Source organism: Pelobates fuscus, chromosome 12 (genome assembly GCF_036172605.1).
Source record: "Pelobates fuscus isolate aPelFus1 chromosome 12, aPelFus1.pri, whole genome shotgun sequence".
NCBI lineage: Eukaryota > Metazoa > Chordata > Amphibia > Anura > Pelobatidae > Pelobates > Pelobates fuscus.
In genome coordinates this window covers 46,636,829-46,656,168 of record NC_086328.1, presented here as the reverse complement: position 1 = coordinate 46,656,168, position 19,340 = coordinate 46,636,829, and the positions used below count along the sequence as shown (strand labels likewise).

At 40.4% G+C, this 19,340-nt stretch overlaps 1 protein-coding gene across 1 annotated transcript in view; it reads right to left on the bottom strand.

The window, feature by feature from the left end:
* ZNF423 (zinc finger protein 423) overlaps positions 1 to 19,340 on the bottom strand; it is a 245,850-nt gene that overhangs the window by 108,578 nt on the left and 117,932 nt on the right. The window contains exon 4 of the mRNA XM_063437907.1: positions 3,686 to 6,909. Within this exon, the coding sequence (XP_063293977.1) occupies positions 3,686 to 6,909 (3,224 nt within the window). The remainder of the gene's footprint in view (positions 1 to 3,685; positions 6,910 to 19,340) is intronic.

The window sequence follows — 19,340 nt, the reverse complement described above, 5'->3', positions numbered from 1 at the left end:
CACATTTCAGAATTTCAGCAAGAGAAACTACAATGCAAGATGTAGCAAGACGGTGGTAATTATGGTTTAGATTAGCAAAGTTATTTCTACTGCAAACATATTCTACCCGGATATTTATAGCACTACAGAAGATAGTACATACATATCCAGACAGACATACACTGTAGCTTAATCCTTTTCCCCTAGTAAAAAATTGAGACATTTGTTGAGCTACATGCATTGGTCTGGGTGCCAACTCCCATCACCCTTAACCCTGCAAGTGTAATTATTGCAGTTTTCATAAACTCCAATAATTACCTTGCAGGGTTTAGTTCTCCTCTACTGGCAGTCTATCAGACAGCCACTAGAGGGACTTCTGGGTTCTTAAACGACTTTTTGCTTAAACAACGCTGGTATGCATGAGGACCTCCAGCGTCACCAGAATCCCCATAGGAAAGCATTGAATAATGCTTTCCAATGGTGAGGTCTAATGCGCACGTGCGGCCATTGCCGCGCATGCGCATTAGGTCTCACCAGCTGGGGAACGTCAGTGGGGGAGGAGTGTGGCCGGGGCCTGACCCAGCGCCGAGGGTCATCGGCGCTGGATTCAGGTAAGTGTCTGAAGAGGTTTTAGGAGGGGGAGGGGGCACTGTAGGATTCTCTAATGCCAGGAAAACGGGTTTGTTTTCCTGGCACTGGAGAGTCCCTTTAATTACAAAGATGCCTCTGAAATGTATCTATCTGCATCCTGAAGAAGTTTTGTTTCCTGCTAACAAAATACATTAATCACTCAGAGTGATATTTTGATTTTTTTTTTTGCAGGGGCTGACAAATGTTTGCAGAGTTTAGCATTCCAAACAGCCACATTTAAACATTTAAATGACTTATTTTTTTTTTTTTTAAATGCAGGTGCCAGGGAACCATTGCTCCTGAAATTGATGCTACTGGCTCCTAAATAAAATTTGTGCCACTTATTCTTTTTTTTTTTCTTTAAGGGGGTGGGGGGAGGAGGAGGGAGCAATCTTCTATTGACACATGTGTGTGATGGATTGTTATTCCTAAACTCCTGTAATGTGTTTGCAACCACTAAAGTAAATGCAAAGAAATTATCATATTACGGCTAGTTAAACAAAAGCCAAATTTACTACAAAGAAACAAAATTAATTAAAAATACTTAATTAAAAATTTCCTTTTGTGTTTGGCTAAGGTGCGTTTTCTGTTCATCTAAGGTTTTCCCACTAGATTTAAAGGGACACCCCAAGCACCATAACCACTATAGAATGTTGTAGTGTTATGGGGCTAGGAGTGCCCTGCTCCCCACACCCCTAATGTAAATTGATAAGCCATACCAATGGTTTGACTTCTTACTGGATCCATCGGACACCAGGCCCTGCCTCTCTAAAGCTTATATTGAAAGGTGAAAGCCCCTATTAGCAGCCTTCCTTAAGGTCCACCGAGCCCTGCACTGAGGGGCCACATAATTGATTAGTTGATCATTAGTGCTTATCCTATTGTGTATTAGGGGCCACATAATTGGGTATCAGGGCCCTACTGCCACTATTACCACTAAAGCGTGCTGTAGTAGTTATGGTGCTTTTAGAGTTCCTTTAACCCCTTAAGGACCAAACTTCTGGAATAAAAGGTAATCATGACATGTCACATATGTCATGTGTCCTTAAGGGGTTAAAGGTTCTGCTGTTGACTAACAAAGTTTGCTCTCACAAGACATCTAGACATATTTGGTAGTTAAATATTCAGAGCAAAACAAGATTTCTTGTTCACTAATCTAAAAGTGGCAATGAGTCAACAACATTCTAGCAAAATACAGGCCAATCAATATTTTATTTTATCTCTTGGTCTCCTCTTCTGGACTTGTATTTTTACATACATTTTAAAGATTTGTGTAGAAACCAGGAATGGGCAATTGATCTGAAATGTATTAAATACCCCAACGTAATCTATGTTAAAGTGAACTTGACATATCACATTAGATGTAACAGCTCCTAAAGCAGTAAATGTAGAATTTATTTTCTTAATGCAGGGCAACCCTCACTAATTAACTCGACATGCCGGCTTCACAATCAGAAGCTCAATGTCAGAACAGAGTGTCATTAGTCACTCTGTTACTATATTCCCCCAGCAAACACTTTCTTACTGCAAGTTCTGTGACGGAGAGCAGGGAAATTGTCAGTAGGAGGGAGTTCTTCTTTCTTATCACTCAAGACATAATGGTCTATTACAAGGGACGCTGCTGTTTTGGAGAGCAGTCAGCCAATCAGTGACTCCCCATTCACAAAAATGTCTTGAAAAAGGTACATTTCTTTCCAAGCCAGTTCAGTTCAGCCAATCAGCAGCACTCCCGGGGGAGCTTTGATGGCTACTGGAGGCAACTTTGGGGTTAAACTGTTCGAAAACAGTTTAACCCATTGAGGTAAGAGTACATGCGGGGACCTCTTGGCTCCATAACAACTTCATTTAGATTAAGTTGTTTTACAACTCCAAGCAGCCGAAATCCGATGTTGAGAGGGTGGAACAAGTCCAAAAACGCAGATTACTCTGAATGTGCAATGTTTTAACCCTTTAAGGACACATGACATGTGTGACATGTCATGATTCCGTTTTATTCCAGTAGTTTGGACCTTAAAGGGTTAAGCTGAAATGCTGCACATACTAATCCCTTTAACCGTAAGCATTTCTAAAAGCAGAAGTGGTCATGGTGTGTGATGCAACCCTCTAACGTCTTGCTGATATTAGCAATACAATTATCTAGTGATAATAGTGTAAGAGTCTCTGATGTTATCTTTTTGAAGGCTCCATCACATGGGAGTGTGATTACTCCCCATTCACTTAAATCACAATCTGTTTGTACTGCATTACTCTATTGTATGTGTTTTCATTTGATTTTATGGATCACAGTAAGATTGTCCACAAGTGTGGTAGCTGCTCACATATATAAATACTTTTAAGCACCACAACACACTTTTAACATGCTTATATTTATCGGTTATTATTCCCAAAACAGTTTAGCAACATAAGATTAAAGCCTCTGGCGGTATGGTACAGTGCTTTACGAAATCTACCCTACATCTCTAGTAAGGTGACATTAACTCTGCCTGTTTAGCTAAAAATGTATTGTATTCATTTGTCTGTCTACACATTAAGAAGAAACAAAACAGCATTTTCTTTCATTTTCTTCTGTTCAATGTAAAGGAGAACTAGCAATGGTGTACACCTATATACATTCTGAACCTTTAAATCTTAGGTTAGTTAAAGCAGACAACTGGCATGGAAAGATTTCTAGTTCTTATGTCAGTTGTCAGCTGTAACTTGCAGCCAATTAGGGCATGAAATTAAAACAGTGCAAAAAAGTTTTGGGGGAAAAAGACTAAACAAAAAATTGTGCAAAACACATCATTTTCTATAATAAATTTGCAGAGTGGAAATATCTAATAATATACTGCAATTCCAGACACTGGTGAAAAGTTTTAAACATTAAAAGCCAAATGGAAAGATTTGAGGGTGAAAGAGAAGTGTATCACAATGCTAAATGAAAATAGAAAGCGATTGATCTTCCTGTGACTTTCCCTCTCCTCTAAGATTTTAATAAGCAATACTTTTTATTGCTGCATTAAAACCCAGAGGCAAATCAAAGAGAAATTCACTATACAACAGTCAAATGTGCTACACAGGTAAAACTTGCACTTACTCTGGGTACGGGAGATGTTTGAGATACTTTCCTTTGGCCACTAGCATCATGTGCCAAGTCTCTGTGGTCAATCTGAATATGGCTTTCCAAGTCTTCGGCACTCTCAAATTTTACACTGCACTCAGGGCACCGTAGACCAGTACAGAGTCGGTCACAGACATCTTGAGGAGCTGGATTAGAAGGCTGACCGTTAGTTGATCTGCTCAAGCATCCTGCACATAGGCCATATGGCAAGCCATTAACGTCTAACTTTACAAGTTCTTGCTTATTTCTAAATTCCTTTAAACACAGAGCACACTTGTATATCTTCTGCAAGGTCTGTCCATTAGGAGAGGAGGCGGCCGAATTGCCAGCCAACTTCTGCATATGGAATGTCCCGTGAATTTTAAGCTCAAGAGTTGAAGTGACAGTTTGCATACACACAACACAGCGGAATCCAGTGAGGGAATTTCTAAGGTCTGGATGCATCTGACAGTGTTCAATAAATTCTTCTTCACTCTGAAGTGGCATTTTGCAGATTCTACACGTTCCTGTGTCCAAACTTTTGCTGTGGGTAACTTTGTGTTCTGTTAGTGTCAAGAGAGATGGGAACCGTTCTCCACATATCGGACACATGTAGTGTTTTGCGGGACCCCTGTGTGTCTGCATGTGTTCACGAAGTCCATTCTCAGAGAAGAATGTTCTTGAACAGATGTTGCATTTGTGACTGCCCTTGATGAACTCAGCCTTCTTTCTAGAACCATCATCTTCCCCAGGTCGAATGTTGTGATCCCTCAATCGATGGTTCTGGAGGAGAACCTCCATTGTGTAAGCCGCCCCACAGATGTCACAACCATACATTGGTTCAGAAGCATCAATATCATCTTCACTGGCCTCATGACTATTGGTGACATCAGGATTCTTCATCAACACACTTGGCACTTCTGCCGTCTCGGATTTTTTACTTGCTGGAACCATACCATTGGCTGTACCATTCTGATTGTTTGAATCAAACACGCAGTGTTTGTCACGCAGGTGCTTCTCCAGCAGAATGATTGCATGGAAAGCTTTGCTGCAAAATTTGCAGTTGTATTTCTTGCTGTGAGTTGTAATGTGACACTGCAGTTCCACTTCAGTACTGAAGGTCTCCCCACAGAAGATGCACTTGTGAGACTTTGCTGGGTTGCCCAAATGACTGTGCTTGACATGGAGCTGAAGATCTACTTCTTTCCTGAAGTCCCAGTTGCATGCTGTACAACGATACATTTTCTTCTCATTGCTGTGCTTTACTGCCAAATGCACTTGGATGGAAACCTTAGAATCAAAGACTTCTTGGCACAGTGTGCAATGATATAACACAAAAGTATGCATGTCCAGTAAGTGCTTCTGCAGATCATCCACCGAAGAAAACTGTTTGTCACAGCTCTCACACACATAGTGCGTGGATGTGGTCATGTAGTGTACTGTGAGATGTTGCAGGAGGGACTCCTGAGAATCAAAGTCTTCTTTGCATTGAGGGCAAGACTGTTTTCGTAAGAGCAGCTCCAAGTGTGACTTTAAGTGTGTCTGAAAGGTATCAAAGTTGGAAAACTTTAGGTCACACTGATTGCAAGGATACTCTCCATTGGACACAGAATTCAGGCTTGCACACAATCGTTGCCTCTTAGGGGAAGAAACTTCAACATCCGAGGAAACCGGACTCTGTTCGGATTTTGACTTCTTATTGTTTGCCAATGGAATGTTCTTGTGGTTTTCCTTAATATGCTTTGTGAGCTTCAATATAGAGCCAAATATGGGGGAGTTTGTACAATATGGGCAGGAGTACACTTCCATGAAAGACTGTGTTGGCTGAATGACAGGAGATTCTAGTTTTGAACTTCCTACGTTGCAGTGGGTTTGCTGAATATGCTCAGTCAAGGAGGATTCTGTAAGAAATCCCATAGAACACTGGTTACAGAAGAAAGCATTGTTGCCTTCTTGAGTTGTAGCATTAGGACCACAATGAGTTATGCGAATATGCTCCTGCAGACTATTTATATCTGCAAACATCTCAGGACAATAGTTACAGTGGAAAGCAGTTATGTTGCTGAATTGCACCATAGGGTATGCATGATTTTTATGCACTTTCCTCACATGCTCATTAAGATTATACAGGGTAGGCAAAGAATCCAGACATATTTGACATGTGTGTGACTGCTGTGGCTTGTCCACATGGATCGTCTTTAAATGTATTTCCAGAACAGCCAAGCTGTTGAAGTCTCGTTTCGTGCAGTAAGGGCAGCTGTAGTTAATTTTGGACCAGGATTGGCCATCCTCTCTATCCAATGATTGGGTTTTCTTATGGCCTCTTATTGGCTTAAGAGTTGAATCTGGAGTTGAACCTCGCTCCACTGAGGCACTAGAGTCTGGTGTGGCACTGCTCATAGAACCTACACTTCCCAAGACTGGATCAGGACTAATGCTGTGGTTGCTGGAGTCAGGCTGCCTATGACTGTCTAGGTGACAATAAACTTCTTCCACTGAAGAAAACTGCTCTGGACACATGGGGCACTTGTGTTTCTTGTTGGCATGGACTTGGTCAATATGGGCAAGCAGAGTGTTTTCATCTGCAAATACTTCAGGGCAATGAATACACTGCAGATCAGCTTTTTCAGACAGCTGTGGATGTCGTGTCATCACGTGCTTCTCCAACTCTTCAGTCTGACTGAAGGTCTCCTCGCAGTAATCACACATGAAGTCGTCTTTCTTCATCTCTTTGTCCGATCTGGCCAAGTGTTCCTTGTTCTTTTTATGAGCCTGCATGTGACTTTGTAGAGAGCTAGTAGAGGAAAAACCCCGCTTACACACTGTGCATTTAAACGGCTTGCTGGAACTGTGGGTTTTTAGGTGAATTTTCAGGTGGTCACTGCGTGAGAATGCAGCCTCACATTCGTGGCAGTGATACTTTTTGTCCCCGGTGTGAAGCTTTATGTGGCGGTCTCTACTTCGTTTGTGTTTAAACAGACGACTACAGTAGGTGCACTTGAAAGGTAGTTTGTCACTGTGGATCTGCTCGTGTCTTTTCAAGTAGCTCAGACGACTGAAAGACTTATCACAGAACTGGCAGGGATATGGTAACCCAGATCCCCCTTCCTCTTCTCCTATGCCAAGATCACACCCATCTCCTACCATCTGAGTGGGTGATGCAACGTCTTTGCTGGAGGGAGATGAAGCCACCCAAGAGAATTGTGGGTCGTCATCACCATCTGTAATGGGAAAGCAGAAAGGAGATTAAAACCAATTCCCAGTACATCTGTGAAACAAGGCCAGAGCTCTTTAGAAACAGAGTGAGAGAGATAGAGAGAGAAAGAGAGACTGACTCACAGAGGAAGAGAGGCAGGCAGTGAGAGGGAGATAAAGTCATACAGAAAGAGACAGAGAAAACAAAACAAGAGCTCAATTCACTTAAAATTAACAAAAGAAAAACAGCACATTTACTGGGAAATACATTTTATTTTTAATCAAAACAGGGCACCATTAAAATGCCACATCAAACTATCACAGCAGTAAATGGAAATGAAAGAAATATCTGTGCTGTTTATACAGTGTGTATATAAGGCTTGAAGCCGATTACACGCTAGATAGTGATAGTTGGAAAAAGCCGTGCATCTGCCATGTTCATGCAGAACACACATCTGATTTAAGGAATGACAGACGGCCCCATGGTAGCATTGGAACGTTATGTGAATAAAGTTGCCAATTAAGCATCGCTTCCATTATGTATGTGAAACCGTATCCAGACGCCAAGTGAAACATGATGTATTCAGGAGTACCATCCCTATAATCTGCAGGTGCAATGACAGTTTGGCCTTTCAGTGAGAATAAGGTGACAAGGCGTCTGTCTAAAGTCTGAGTTCTTTATTCCATAAAATCATTACATTAACACACCCCTTACAGTGATTTAGACTTACATTTAGAGCAAGGCAATACAAAACAACCTTGCAGTTTACTTCTTTAAACAAGGATCTCCTTATTTATAAAAATAATAACAAAAGCATATGTTAACATTCTAAAAGCTATAGGAAAAAAATGTTTTTGGGATGTTGAAACTGCCAACTCCCAAACAGTTAGACCTAATGCTGTCTCTATGCTTGCTAGCACAAGCATGCAGATTGCAGTACAGGTGCATGAAATACCTGATAAATACACACAAATGTTTACATACAAATTATAAGCAAATGACAAGGCAATTGCAATTTTAACCCCTTCAGGACGGAGTCAATAGAACATGTTCTGTTCAAAACAAAATGTAAACAAAAACTGGAATTTGCGCTCTATGTCTGTTCAACCGTAATCCACCTCTTTTTTATATTCAGTGCACCCACACTTATTATATATCATTTTGTTCAGGAGAAACATGGCTTTAATTTCTCATGAACTATTCATATATGAAACAATGTATTATGAATAAAATAAAACAAAACCTGTGAGAAATTAAGATTTTTAAAAATATTTGTAGTTCTGCCTGACGTTTTAGCTGTAAATGTCATAATACTGTTAGTTTTTACTGCAATAAAATGCAAAGTCTGATGAGTACAACAGTATCCCCAATTAACAGATTTTACAGTGTTTTGGAAAGTTACAGGGTCAAATATAGCACATTCCATTTTTTCACATTAAATTTTGACAGATTAGTAATGTTACCTTTGAGACCAACTGGTAGCCCAGGAATGAGAATTATCCCCATGATGGCATACCATTTGCAAAAATACACAACCCAAGGTATTGCAAGTGGGATCCAGTCTTTTTTAGTAGCCACTTAGTCACAAACACTGGCCAAAGATAGCATTTATATTTGTTTTTGTGAGAAAAAAACAAAAAACAAATATTTGGCCAGTGTTTGTGACTAAGTGGCTACTAAAAAAAACTGGACATACCCCACTTGCAATACCTTGGGCTGTGTACTTTTGCAAATGAAAACATTAAAATACACTATGTATGACGTTACATATATATATATATATATATATATATAGTGTATATATGACAGCCCAGACAGTCCCCCTGCTGGCAGATCCACAGCCAGCTATAGGGGGCCATGTGGGGGCTTGATTTGCCGGGGGAGAGCTGCCTGAGCTGTCAGGCAGTCCTCCCGAAGCGGATCGCTGTGGAGGTAAGTACTGCAGAGTTCCTGGGGGCTTAAGCCTTACGGCGTTCTATGCCGCCGCAACGGCGTTAAAGGGTTAAGCAAAAGACAATTGAATTGAAAATCCCCTGTAATTTTTTAAGCTCATCTATTTTGGCCAAATGCATGCAATTTCCTGGTCAATACCTTGTTAAGTAAATAACAGAGTTAAAGGACACTATAGTAACCAAAACAACTTTAACTTAATGAAGTCGTTTTGGTCTTTATGTTATGTCTCTGAAGTTTCACTGCTCAATTCACTGCCGTTTAGGAGTAAAATCACTTTGTTTTGGTTTATGCAGCCGTAGCCACACCTCCCCTGGCTGTAACTGACACAGCCTGCATGAAAACAAAATGGTTTCATTTTCAATCAGATTTAACTTACTTTACACATTTTTATCTCCTGCTCTGTAAATTGAACTTTAATTGTATACAGGAGATTCCTGCAGGGTCTAGAAAGCTACTAAAAGAGCAGGAGATAAAAAATTATAAATGAAACAGAATTTGCAATAAAAGTGTAAACAGATGACTCTTCACATGAAGTATTTAGGATGGCTGTGCAAGTCACATGCAGGGAAGTATGACTAGGGCTGTATAATTAGAGTGATGTTACTCCTAAATGGCAGTGAATTAAAAAGTGAGACTGCAGGGGCATGCTCTATACACAAAAACTGCTTCATTAACCCCTTAAGGACCAAACTTCTGGAATAAAAGTGAATCATGACATGTCGCACACGTTATGTGTCCTTAAGGGGTTAAAGTAAGAAGAAGTAAGTAGAAGTATAGATCAGGGTGTTGCAGTGGATGTGATCTACTTGGATTTTGCCAAGGCATTTGATCCGGTTCCTAACAATAGGTTAGTCTTCAAACTAAAAGAAATTGGTCTAGATGAATATTTGTGGTCTTGGGTAGAACATTGGCTTAAGGATAGAGTCGTCATTAAAGGGACACTATAGTCACCTGAACAACTTTAGCTTAATGAAGCAGTTTTGGTGTATAGAATATGCCCCTGCAGCCTTACTGCTCAATCCTCTGCCATTTAGGAGTTAAATCCCTTGGTTTATGAACCCTAGTCACACCTCCCTACATGTGACTTGCACAGCCTTCCATAAACACTTCCTGTAAAGAGAGCCCTATTTAGGCTTTCTTTATTGCAAGTTCTGTTTAATTAAGATTTTCTTATCCCCTGCTATGTTAATAGCTTGCTAGACCCTGCAAGAGCCTCCTGTATGTGATTAAAGTTCAATGTAGAGATTGAGATACAATTATTTAAGGTAAATTACATCTGTTTGAAAGTGAAACCAGTTTTTTTTTTTCATGCAGGCTCTGTCAATCATAGCCAGGGGAGGTGTGGCTAGGGCTGCATAAACAGAAACAAAGTGCTTTAACTCCTAAATGACAGTGAATTGAGCAGTGAAATTGCAGGGGAATGATCTATACACTAAAACTGCTTTATGTAGCTAAAGTAATTTAGGTGACTATAGTGTTCCTTTAATGGTAAACTTTCAGGCTGAAAAAAGTGGTAAGTGGTTTCCCTCAGGGTTCTGTTTTGGGACCGCTTCTATTTAACATATTTATAAATGATTTTAAAATAGGCGTTGAAAGCCATGTTTCAGTGTTTGCAGATGACACAAAACTTTGTAAAGTAATAAGATGTGAGCAGGATATTGCTTTGCTGCAAAGAGATTTGGATAGATTGGGGGACTGGGCACTAAAATGCCAGATGAAATTTAACGTAGAGAAATGCAAAGTTATGCACTTCAGGGTCAAGAATGCACGAGCAACTTACACCCTAAATGGTAGTGAATGAGGGATAACCACACACGAGAAGGATTTGGGAATTGTTATAGACAACAAATTAGGCAGCAATGTGCAATGTCAATCTGCAGTTGCTAAAGCCAGTAAGGTTTTGTCATGTATAAATAGGGTCATAAATTCTCCGGATGAAAATTTAATTTTGCCTCTTTATAAATCGCTGGTAAGACCACACCTTGAATATGCTGTGCAATTTTTGACATCTGTTCTAAAGAAAGATATCATGGCACTAGAAAAAGTGCAGAGACTAGCTACAAAATTGATCAAAGTAATGGAGCCTTTTAGTTACGAAGAAAGGTTAAAAAAACTTAAATCTCTTTAGTTTAGAAAAATGGCGCCTCAGAGGGGGATATGATAACATTATACAAATATATTCAGGGCCAGTACAAACCATTCTCTGGAAATTTATTCATAGACAGGACTATACATAGGACACAAGGTCACACATTTAGGCTGGAAGAAAGGAGATTTTATCTAATGCAAAGAAAAGGTTTTACAGTAAGAGCAATAAGGATATGGAATTCTCTGAAGAGGTGGTTTTATCAGAGTCCATACAGATGTTTAAACTGCAATTGGATAAATACTTCCAAAAACATAACATACAGGGATATAATTTCTAATTAGTGGGGTAATAGCTGCTTGATCCAAGAAGACATCTGACTGCTATTTTGGGGTCAAGAAGGAATTTTTTTCCTAGTTTGTTGCAAAATTGGAAGCGCTTCAGACTGGGTTTTTTGCCTTCTTTTGAATCAACAGCAAAAACATATGTGATGAAGGCTGAACTTGATGGACGTAAGTCTCTTTTCAGTTATGCAACTACGTAATGTATGTAAACTCAAGTTGTTTTGATGATTATAGTGTCCCTTTAAAGGACCACTCTAGGCACCCAGACCACTTCAGCTTAATGAGGTGGTCTGGGTGCCAGGTCTCTCTAGGATTAACCCTTTTTTTTTATAAACATAGCAGTTTCAGAGAAACTGCTATGTTTATACTGAGGGTTAATCCAGCCTCCAAAACCTCTAGTGGCTGTCTCACTGACAGCCGCTAGAGGCGCTTGCGTGCTTCTCACTGTGAAAATCACAGTGAGAGCACGCAAGCGTCCATAGGAAAGCATTGTAAATGCTTTCCTATGCGACTGGCTGAATGCGAGCGCGGCTCCTGCCGCGCATGCGCATTCAGCCGATGACGTCGCAAGGAAGAAGGAGAGGAGGAGGAAAGCTCCCCGCCCAGCGCTGGAGAAAGAGGTAAGTTTAACCCCTTCCTCCCAACCGGAGCACGGCGGGAGTGGGTCCCTGAGGGTGGGGGCACCCTCAGGGCACTCTAGTGCCAGGAAAACAAGTATGTTTTCCTGGCACTAGAGTGGTCCTTTAAGCTTATTTTGCCAAGTGTGAATTAACACACAGTGTGGTAGTGTACATATTGTTTAATGCTATGTAATACATGGCTTTACTGTAAAGTGCCATGGAATACATTTCCCTCTTGTAATGTCTTTGAGGTCCTTTTAAACAGTGCATTAGCTCCCACTCTGTGTAGAAATGCATATTTCTGTACGGGTGTAATATTTTCAAAGTAAAAGTGAAACAAAGAGGACAATAACGAAGGGGAAAAAAAAACTAAAGAAGTAAAATTATATTCGCATTTACCATATATAATACAATATGCACAGAATGAATAATGAGACCAGAAGAGAGGGAAAGCAACAAGGGAGAAGCAAAATGTTTTCTTATTAGGAGAGAGAACATTGGATTTCAAGGACATCTAGCCCCTTAAGAGAATTGCAGATTCCCCGGAGAGAGAGAGAACGGGAAGGAGTCAGCTGCACACAGAGCTCCCGGGTGCTTGTTGGATGAGATACAGGGAGAGGCAGAGCTGGGTTTCTCTAAACCAGCTGGGTCCCATACACATATGGACAGATAAGAATGCTGGGAGGACTCGGGGGAATCACTCACTGAACACTCTGCCCCGAAAACTGGATCAACAGCAATCCTACCCCTAATGCATTTTACATTCATAGATATGCAGAAGAAGCCAGTGAAACCAACACTAGAAATCTGGGCAATACATGGTATACAAAGGGAGTAAGACATTAAAAGTGTTGTGATGTATCTGTATTAGATTGTTTAGGATACATACACTGTGGCAGTATTGGTGGGCTTATACTCTTCAAAAAATGTTTAGTTAAATTTGCAAAACATTAGTCCCTACATGTGGTCGGTGTGCTCGCTCCCTACAACTGATGATGTCACGTGGCTCCCTACAATAGATGGTGTCAGGTTAGTGTGCTTTATCTGATGCCCATTGGGAAATGCAGTATTTATGGAGCTTGGGAGACAATTAAATACTGGTATATGGGAAGGTCGCACACGGTTTTACTCACCAAATAAATTTGTGAAAATTTACAAGGGCTTTGCAAATTTTAGCCAACTCGTCTATTCTTCTAGCTCATCTATGTTATCCTAAAATGTGCCATTGTATTGAGAACTATTAATTATCCCAATTTAGAAAATAAACCTCATAAGACATTTATTTTTTAAGTTCCTGAGGCAAGCCGTTTTAAAAGTCTGAAAAAAAAAAAAAAAAAAACTTAAATTCTCACCCAGAACCCATCATTGTTACCCAAGGTTGGGGAACTTTGGATGCAAAATACACAAATGAAAGTTGCATCTAGTTTGAACATGCACAGAGGGGCCACCGGGCTCTATGCACAGGGAGCACCCCAGGTTGTTGAAACCCAAATACTCCATAATTACTACAATACACTGTTCCTTGAAAGCATTTCTAGGTTACAGGTGATTACCAAGTAACTTGCAATTACCTTCACAAAGTCTTAACATGCATAATCATAACAGATATGTAATAGTCTGTCCTACAATCATAATTTATATTACTCCACTTAAATGTAATTTGTATTGTAATAAAAGTGTAGTCATTTCAAAGACAAATCGAATCCCAAAATGAGCAGAGTTGCTGATCAACATTTTCAGCAGTGAAAGCAGATTTGAAGTAGCTGTATTTAAGGCAGACCCGACTGATTATTTGTGGATTGCATGGTCGAGCCAGCGACCTCCGCACATCCATTTCTAAAATGCAGGACGTTTATTTAACAATACGAAGTCTAGTCCGATTTTGCACCAGCACAGTCAAAAAGAGTCTGACAGGATGTAAAAAATCACTTTTCTTTTAAGAAGAAGATTAAAGGCATTAAAAATGGCTAATCCTACAAAGAGGGACTGCGCTTGAAAGGGAATCACATGGCTAGTGATGGGCCTTTGTCATGCGCTCATAGGAGAATCAAAACAGTCATTAGACGGTCGTAATACACTCAATGAGTTTAATTAGAGGCAGAGAAAGCCGTCAATGGACTGTACCGCGTGCAGGGTCTTTCAAAGAGGAGACTGCCAAATGCAGCAGACGCAGATTTCAGAGTTTATAAAGCAGCGGTTAGTACTCCGGGAAAGGGGTGCTGAGGTTATTAAAAACCAAAGCCATACAGGAGGCGATTAGGGTTAGCAGACAGTTAAAAAGGTGTGCATATTTGTCTTCAAGAAGGAAAAGGGTTAAGCAAAGACTCCCCAGGCAGTTTTACTCTCAACCAAACTTATCTGCTCAGATTTTGCTGTCCGGCAACTGGAATCGCTGCTCCGTTAAACAGCCTACATCCAGCAGGGAGAGAAAGTTTTATTTCAACCTCAGGAATACTCTATAAATGGTTCCAGGGTTGGATCACTGTTTTCCTTGACTCCCTCCGGAAAACAGGCAGCGAGATCATATATGCTGCTTCTTTTCACGGGCCGGGGAGCGCAAACAGCTGCAGCCTAATTACATGTAAACTGTACCAAAACATTCCTTTTATCACAGGCTGTAAATCTGTTAGCATCTGGCTTGCCTTTGTTTCTTGCACAAGATACAAGCTTGTTTCTACATTTTTCTCACCTGTAGCGGTGATTAAAATTCATTATAAATGAAAGGATCGCGCACTAAAGCAAGTTCCTCTGTGTACCGTTCTAAACTCAAATTAGAAACAGCTGCTTGCTAATTCATGCAGTGATGTTTGGCCGTGCTCTGTGAATCGATAATAATTCTGCCAATTTCCCGGGAAATTTTAGGGTGATCTGTGTATTTAGCTATGTGTTTGACTTCTGCAGAGGGATCACAAAAAATAGGAATGGAACACAGGACTTGTATCTACACCCTCTCCCCCCCCCCCCCCCCCCCCCCCCCCCTGCGCTCTACAGCAACAAGGAGAAGGAAACTGAAGTTGAATGTTTTTCATACCGCAAGACACAGGGTCACGGTGCCAACATCTCGATTTTGCTGAGAGAACTGCCATACCCAGGAGCACGAACTGGACATCGTTATATAAATAAAAATAGCTCCTGCTTTGCCATAGGGGCTTGCAGCATACACAATCTTGCAGAAAGGTCATTCTTCATAGAGAGCCAAAAATGAAACAAGAACTGTAGTAGTTTCTCTTACAAATATTTCAATGCGGGAATACATTTTTGCCTATAAAATGTAAGCCATGCTCGTAGCCGCAAATATGTTTAGTTGCCCTAGCAGTCTATAATAAAATGTTAAATATAATTATTAAGACAGGTTCAATATAACCTATATAAGCAGACTCTAAAATACATATAAGTGCACAACGAAAGATGTAAACACCTTAACCGAGTTAATGATCAATGATAAACCAAGTAAGCCATGAACTAGAGATATTAGCCCAAATTTGGACTTATCGCGATCTTCTGTAAGGTTAAAACATGAACCATCTCTCACAAACTATGTTACACTTTATGTATCATCCTAAGCATCTTAAAGTCATGTAAACATCAGGTATCCTCAGACCCCATTTTGACACCCCTGCAACCCCCAGAATTGTGTCGCACATAACAGATTATAACAGAAGCCAGAAATTTAGCTTTTAAAAAGGATTTTCATTTCAATGCAAATTATCACACATGTGATGTGAATGTGGATCCATCTCTCCTATACGACACTGGTCCCATTATATTAAACAAATAGACCAGGACAGTTATGATATTTAAAAAAAATAAAAAATTAAAATTGAGACAAGAGCTATCCAGACCGTGTCTAGTATACTGACAACAAAACGTTAGATTTTGCTTGTTCTTCAGATTAGCACTGTCCATATACTGAGTGGTTATGTAATCCAAAGCACAAAGGTGGATTAGCTGGAGTTGGTTGATTGGTAAACAAAGCCAAGCATGACTTATGGTTGAGCCCCAAACTTTTAAAGACTATTTTAGTTTGGGTTATCGCCATAAAATATCAAATGAAGGAAAAACTAAATTCCAAAGTTCAAGCTAAAACACCAGTATTGGGGAAAAAAAACATCTCTAACAAAGCTGTTCATAGAGGTGGTATTTGGCTTGAAATTTGTAAAATCCTTGCCAATTCTACACAATTCCCATTTTAACTATTATATAGCAAGAAGCAAATATGAGGGCATGACACTGGTAATTCACTTGGCACAGAGCACCAGCCAAAAGATTGAAAAAGTAGGAAACTAAAATTTACCCGAGGCATGGGGTTAAAAAAACACTCTATTATAAGTCCAGTCTCAAAAGACATAGTAGTAGGAAGTAAGCAAGCAGTAGGGAGCATTGTAGACGAAAACAAAGCAAGACATGAGAGTGGTTAAATACCGTATATATACTCGAGTATAAGCCGACCCGAATATAAGCCGAGGCCCCTAATTTTACCTCAAAAAAATGGGAAAACTTATTGACTCGAGTATAAGACTAGGGTGGGAAATGCAGCAGCTACTGGTAAATTTCTAAATAAAATTAGATCCTAAAAAAATTATATTAATTGAATATTTATTTACAGTGTGTGTATATAATGAATGCAGTGTGTGTGTGTGTGTAAGAGTGCAGTGTGTGTGTATGAGTGCAGTGTGTGTATGAATGCAGTGTGTATGTGTGCAGTGTGTGTATGAGTGCAGTGCGTGTGTGTATGAATGCAGTGTATGTGTATATGAGTGCAGTGTGTGTATGAGTGATGTGTGTGTGTATGAGTGCAGTGTGTGTGTGTGTATGAGTGCAGTGTGTGTATATGAGTGCAGTGTGTGTATGAGTGATGTGTGTGTATGTATGTATGTATATGAGTGCAGTGTGTGTATGTATATGAGTGCAGTGTGTGTGTATATGAGTGCAGTGTGTGTGTGTATATGAGTGCAGTGTGTGTATATGAGTGCAGTGTGTGTGTATACACAGAGTGTGTATGAGTGCAGTGTGTGTATGAGTGCAGTGTGTGTGTATGAGTGCAGTGTGTGTGTATGAGTGCAGTGTGTGTATATGAGTGCAGTGTGTGTATGAATGAAGTGTGTATATGAATGCAGTGTGTGTGTATGAATGCAGTGTGTGTGTGTGTGTCATGATCTGCTCTGCTCTGTTCTATGTCTGGACTTGGCTTCTGGTATCCAGTACTCCTTTTACTATTCTTGTTTAGTATTTCTTGGTTTTTTGTTTTCTATTCTGTGTCTGGTTTTCTTTATTGCTGGGTTTCTGGGTTCATTCTTATATTCCGTCCCTGGATTTCCCAGTCTCTTGGTTTCATTTAAATGTTTGTTTTTTTGCCACACCCGTTGTTTTCCATTTTCCCTTTGGAATCCAGAGTTCCGGCAGGCGGCTGCTGAAGACTTCTGCCCTTTCTTGCAGGTAAGTACTATTGGTCTAGTATGGTTCTTTTAGTGAACATTAGGCAGTGTAGGACCTGCCGAATATGGGGTGCATTGGCGTTGTGGCTGGCTTATGCAATGTATGATCATATAGTGTAACTAAATCCCCATACTTTTCTCATTAGTGCTTAGTTATGCCTCCTCTTGTTTTGCCTAATATATCTTGTCTTGTTTTAGTTTGTATACCCAGTCAATGTACAGTCCTGTACAGTCTTGCCCATGTTATGTTCATGTTTTCCTCATGTCTTGTGCTCACCACCAGGGGGCGTGCGGTCACCCTGCTCCAGACCCTGCTATTCTACTTCCACACTGTGACTCCTACTCGGATCATCAGGCATATTGGGTCCTGGTCCACGCACCGCTGCCCGGACAGTGTCTGTGTCCCGGTCACCTGACCGCCACCTTGACAGTGTATGAGTGCAGTGTGTGTGTGTGTGTGTGTGTGTGTAGCTGAGCCTTGGTGGGGGGTGGGCAATTTTATTTATTTTTTTTACATTATTTTAATAATTTTTTATTATTTTTTATTATCAATTTTATTATTTTTATTTTTTTTTCGTTCCCCCTCCCTGCTTGATACATGGCAGGGAGGGGGGTCTCCTTCCCTGGTGGTCCAGTGGCATTGGCAGTTCAGTGGGGGGGGAGGGGGCTGTCAGAGAGCGCTTACCTCTCCTGCAGCTCCTGTCAGCTCCCTTCTCCTCCGCGCCGGTCCGTGCAGCTTCTCTGTCAGCTTACACTGTAAGTCTCGCGAGAGCCGCACTATGACCCCGCGGCTCTCGCGAGACTTACACTGGGAGCTGACCGAGGTGCTGAACGGACCGGCGCGGAGGAGGAGAGAGCTGACAGGAGCTGCAGGAGAGGTAAGTAACCACACACAGCCCCCAGTCTGTATTATGGCAATGTAAATTGCCATAATACAGACACTGACTCGAGTATAAGACGAGTTGGGGTTTTTCAGCACAAAAAATGTGCTGAAAAACTCTGCTTATACTCGAGTATATACGGTAAGTGGAACGCATAAAGATCTTTGGTGCAAATGGCGTATATGGAATAGTGCACTTTCTAAAAATCGCACTATAAATTTTTTTTTATTTAAAAAAACAACACGATTGTGATGTTTAGGACTATTGGTACACAAATTGTGAAAGAGCGTTAAAGTGATATGGAGTGCATTCTTGCATTAACCTTTCGAGTTCTGCTTGAATTGTACAGTGCTATTTGCCATGTGAACATAACTAAACATGGAGAAATGTAAGACCTTGCAGTTTTCAAGAATAAAAATTATGCCTCAATCTAAATGGGGGTACAAATTTTTCATGGAAAGTGTAAATCAAGTTACAAGAGCAGGGGCAGTTTTTCTGTGGGAAGTATGTAAGCTTACATACAAGTAAACGTAAATACAAATGTTTTAAGTAATTTTCCCTGAAACATTAAATTCTACATATTCTCCATACTTCCTTTCTCCTTTTATTCCCTTTTATTCCAGAAGTTTGGTCCTTAAGGGGTTAAACATATTCAGTTTCCAATGTAATGGAAAAAAAGGCATTTTTTTGCCCCAAATATATTTGGCTCACTGTTTGCTTTATCAAACTGCCCCAGCTGGCACCCTGGGGGCAAATGTGACCTGTTCACCTACAATGACCTATGTCTGTGCACACTGGGACCTGTTCTATATTAGCAGGCCTGTAGCTCCCCACGGATTCTATGCCTTACTGTGACACACAATTAGTCTCGGCTCCTGAGCCGTCTGCCTTTGTCAACTCTTTGTTCATTAAAACAGGAACCTGCCAACCCCTTTTAAATTAAATTGAAATACAGGATTACAAGGTGCTGCCCCTCTCATGCAATCAGACCCTGTCTTATTTTTACTCAACCTGCCTTTCACTTCTGTTTGCAAATATCTGTGTGAAATAACTCAAGATTTGTATTTTCTTATTTTGGGCTGGGGATTTCAGTAACATGTAAGGAGATGATTTACTAAGGTGTGAGAAGATAGCTTT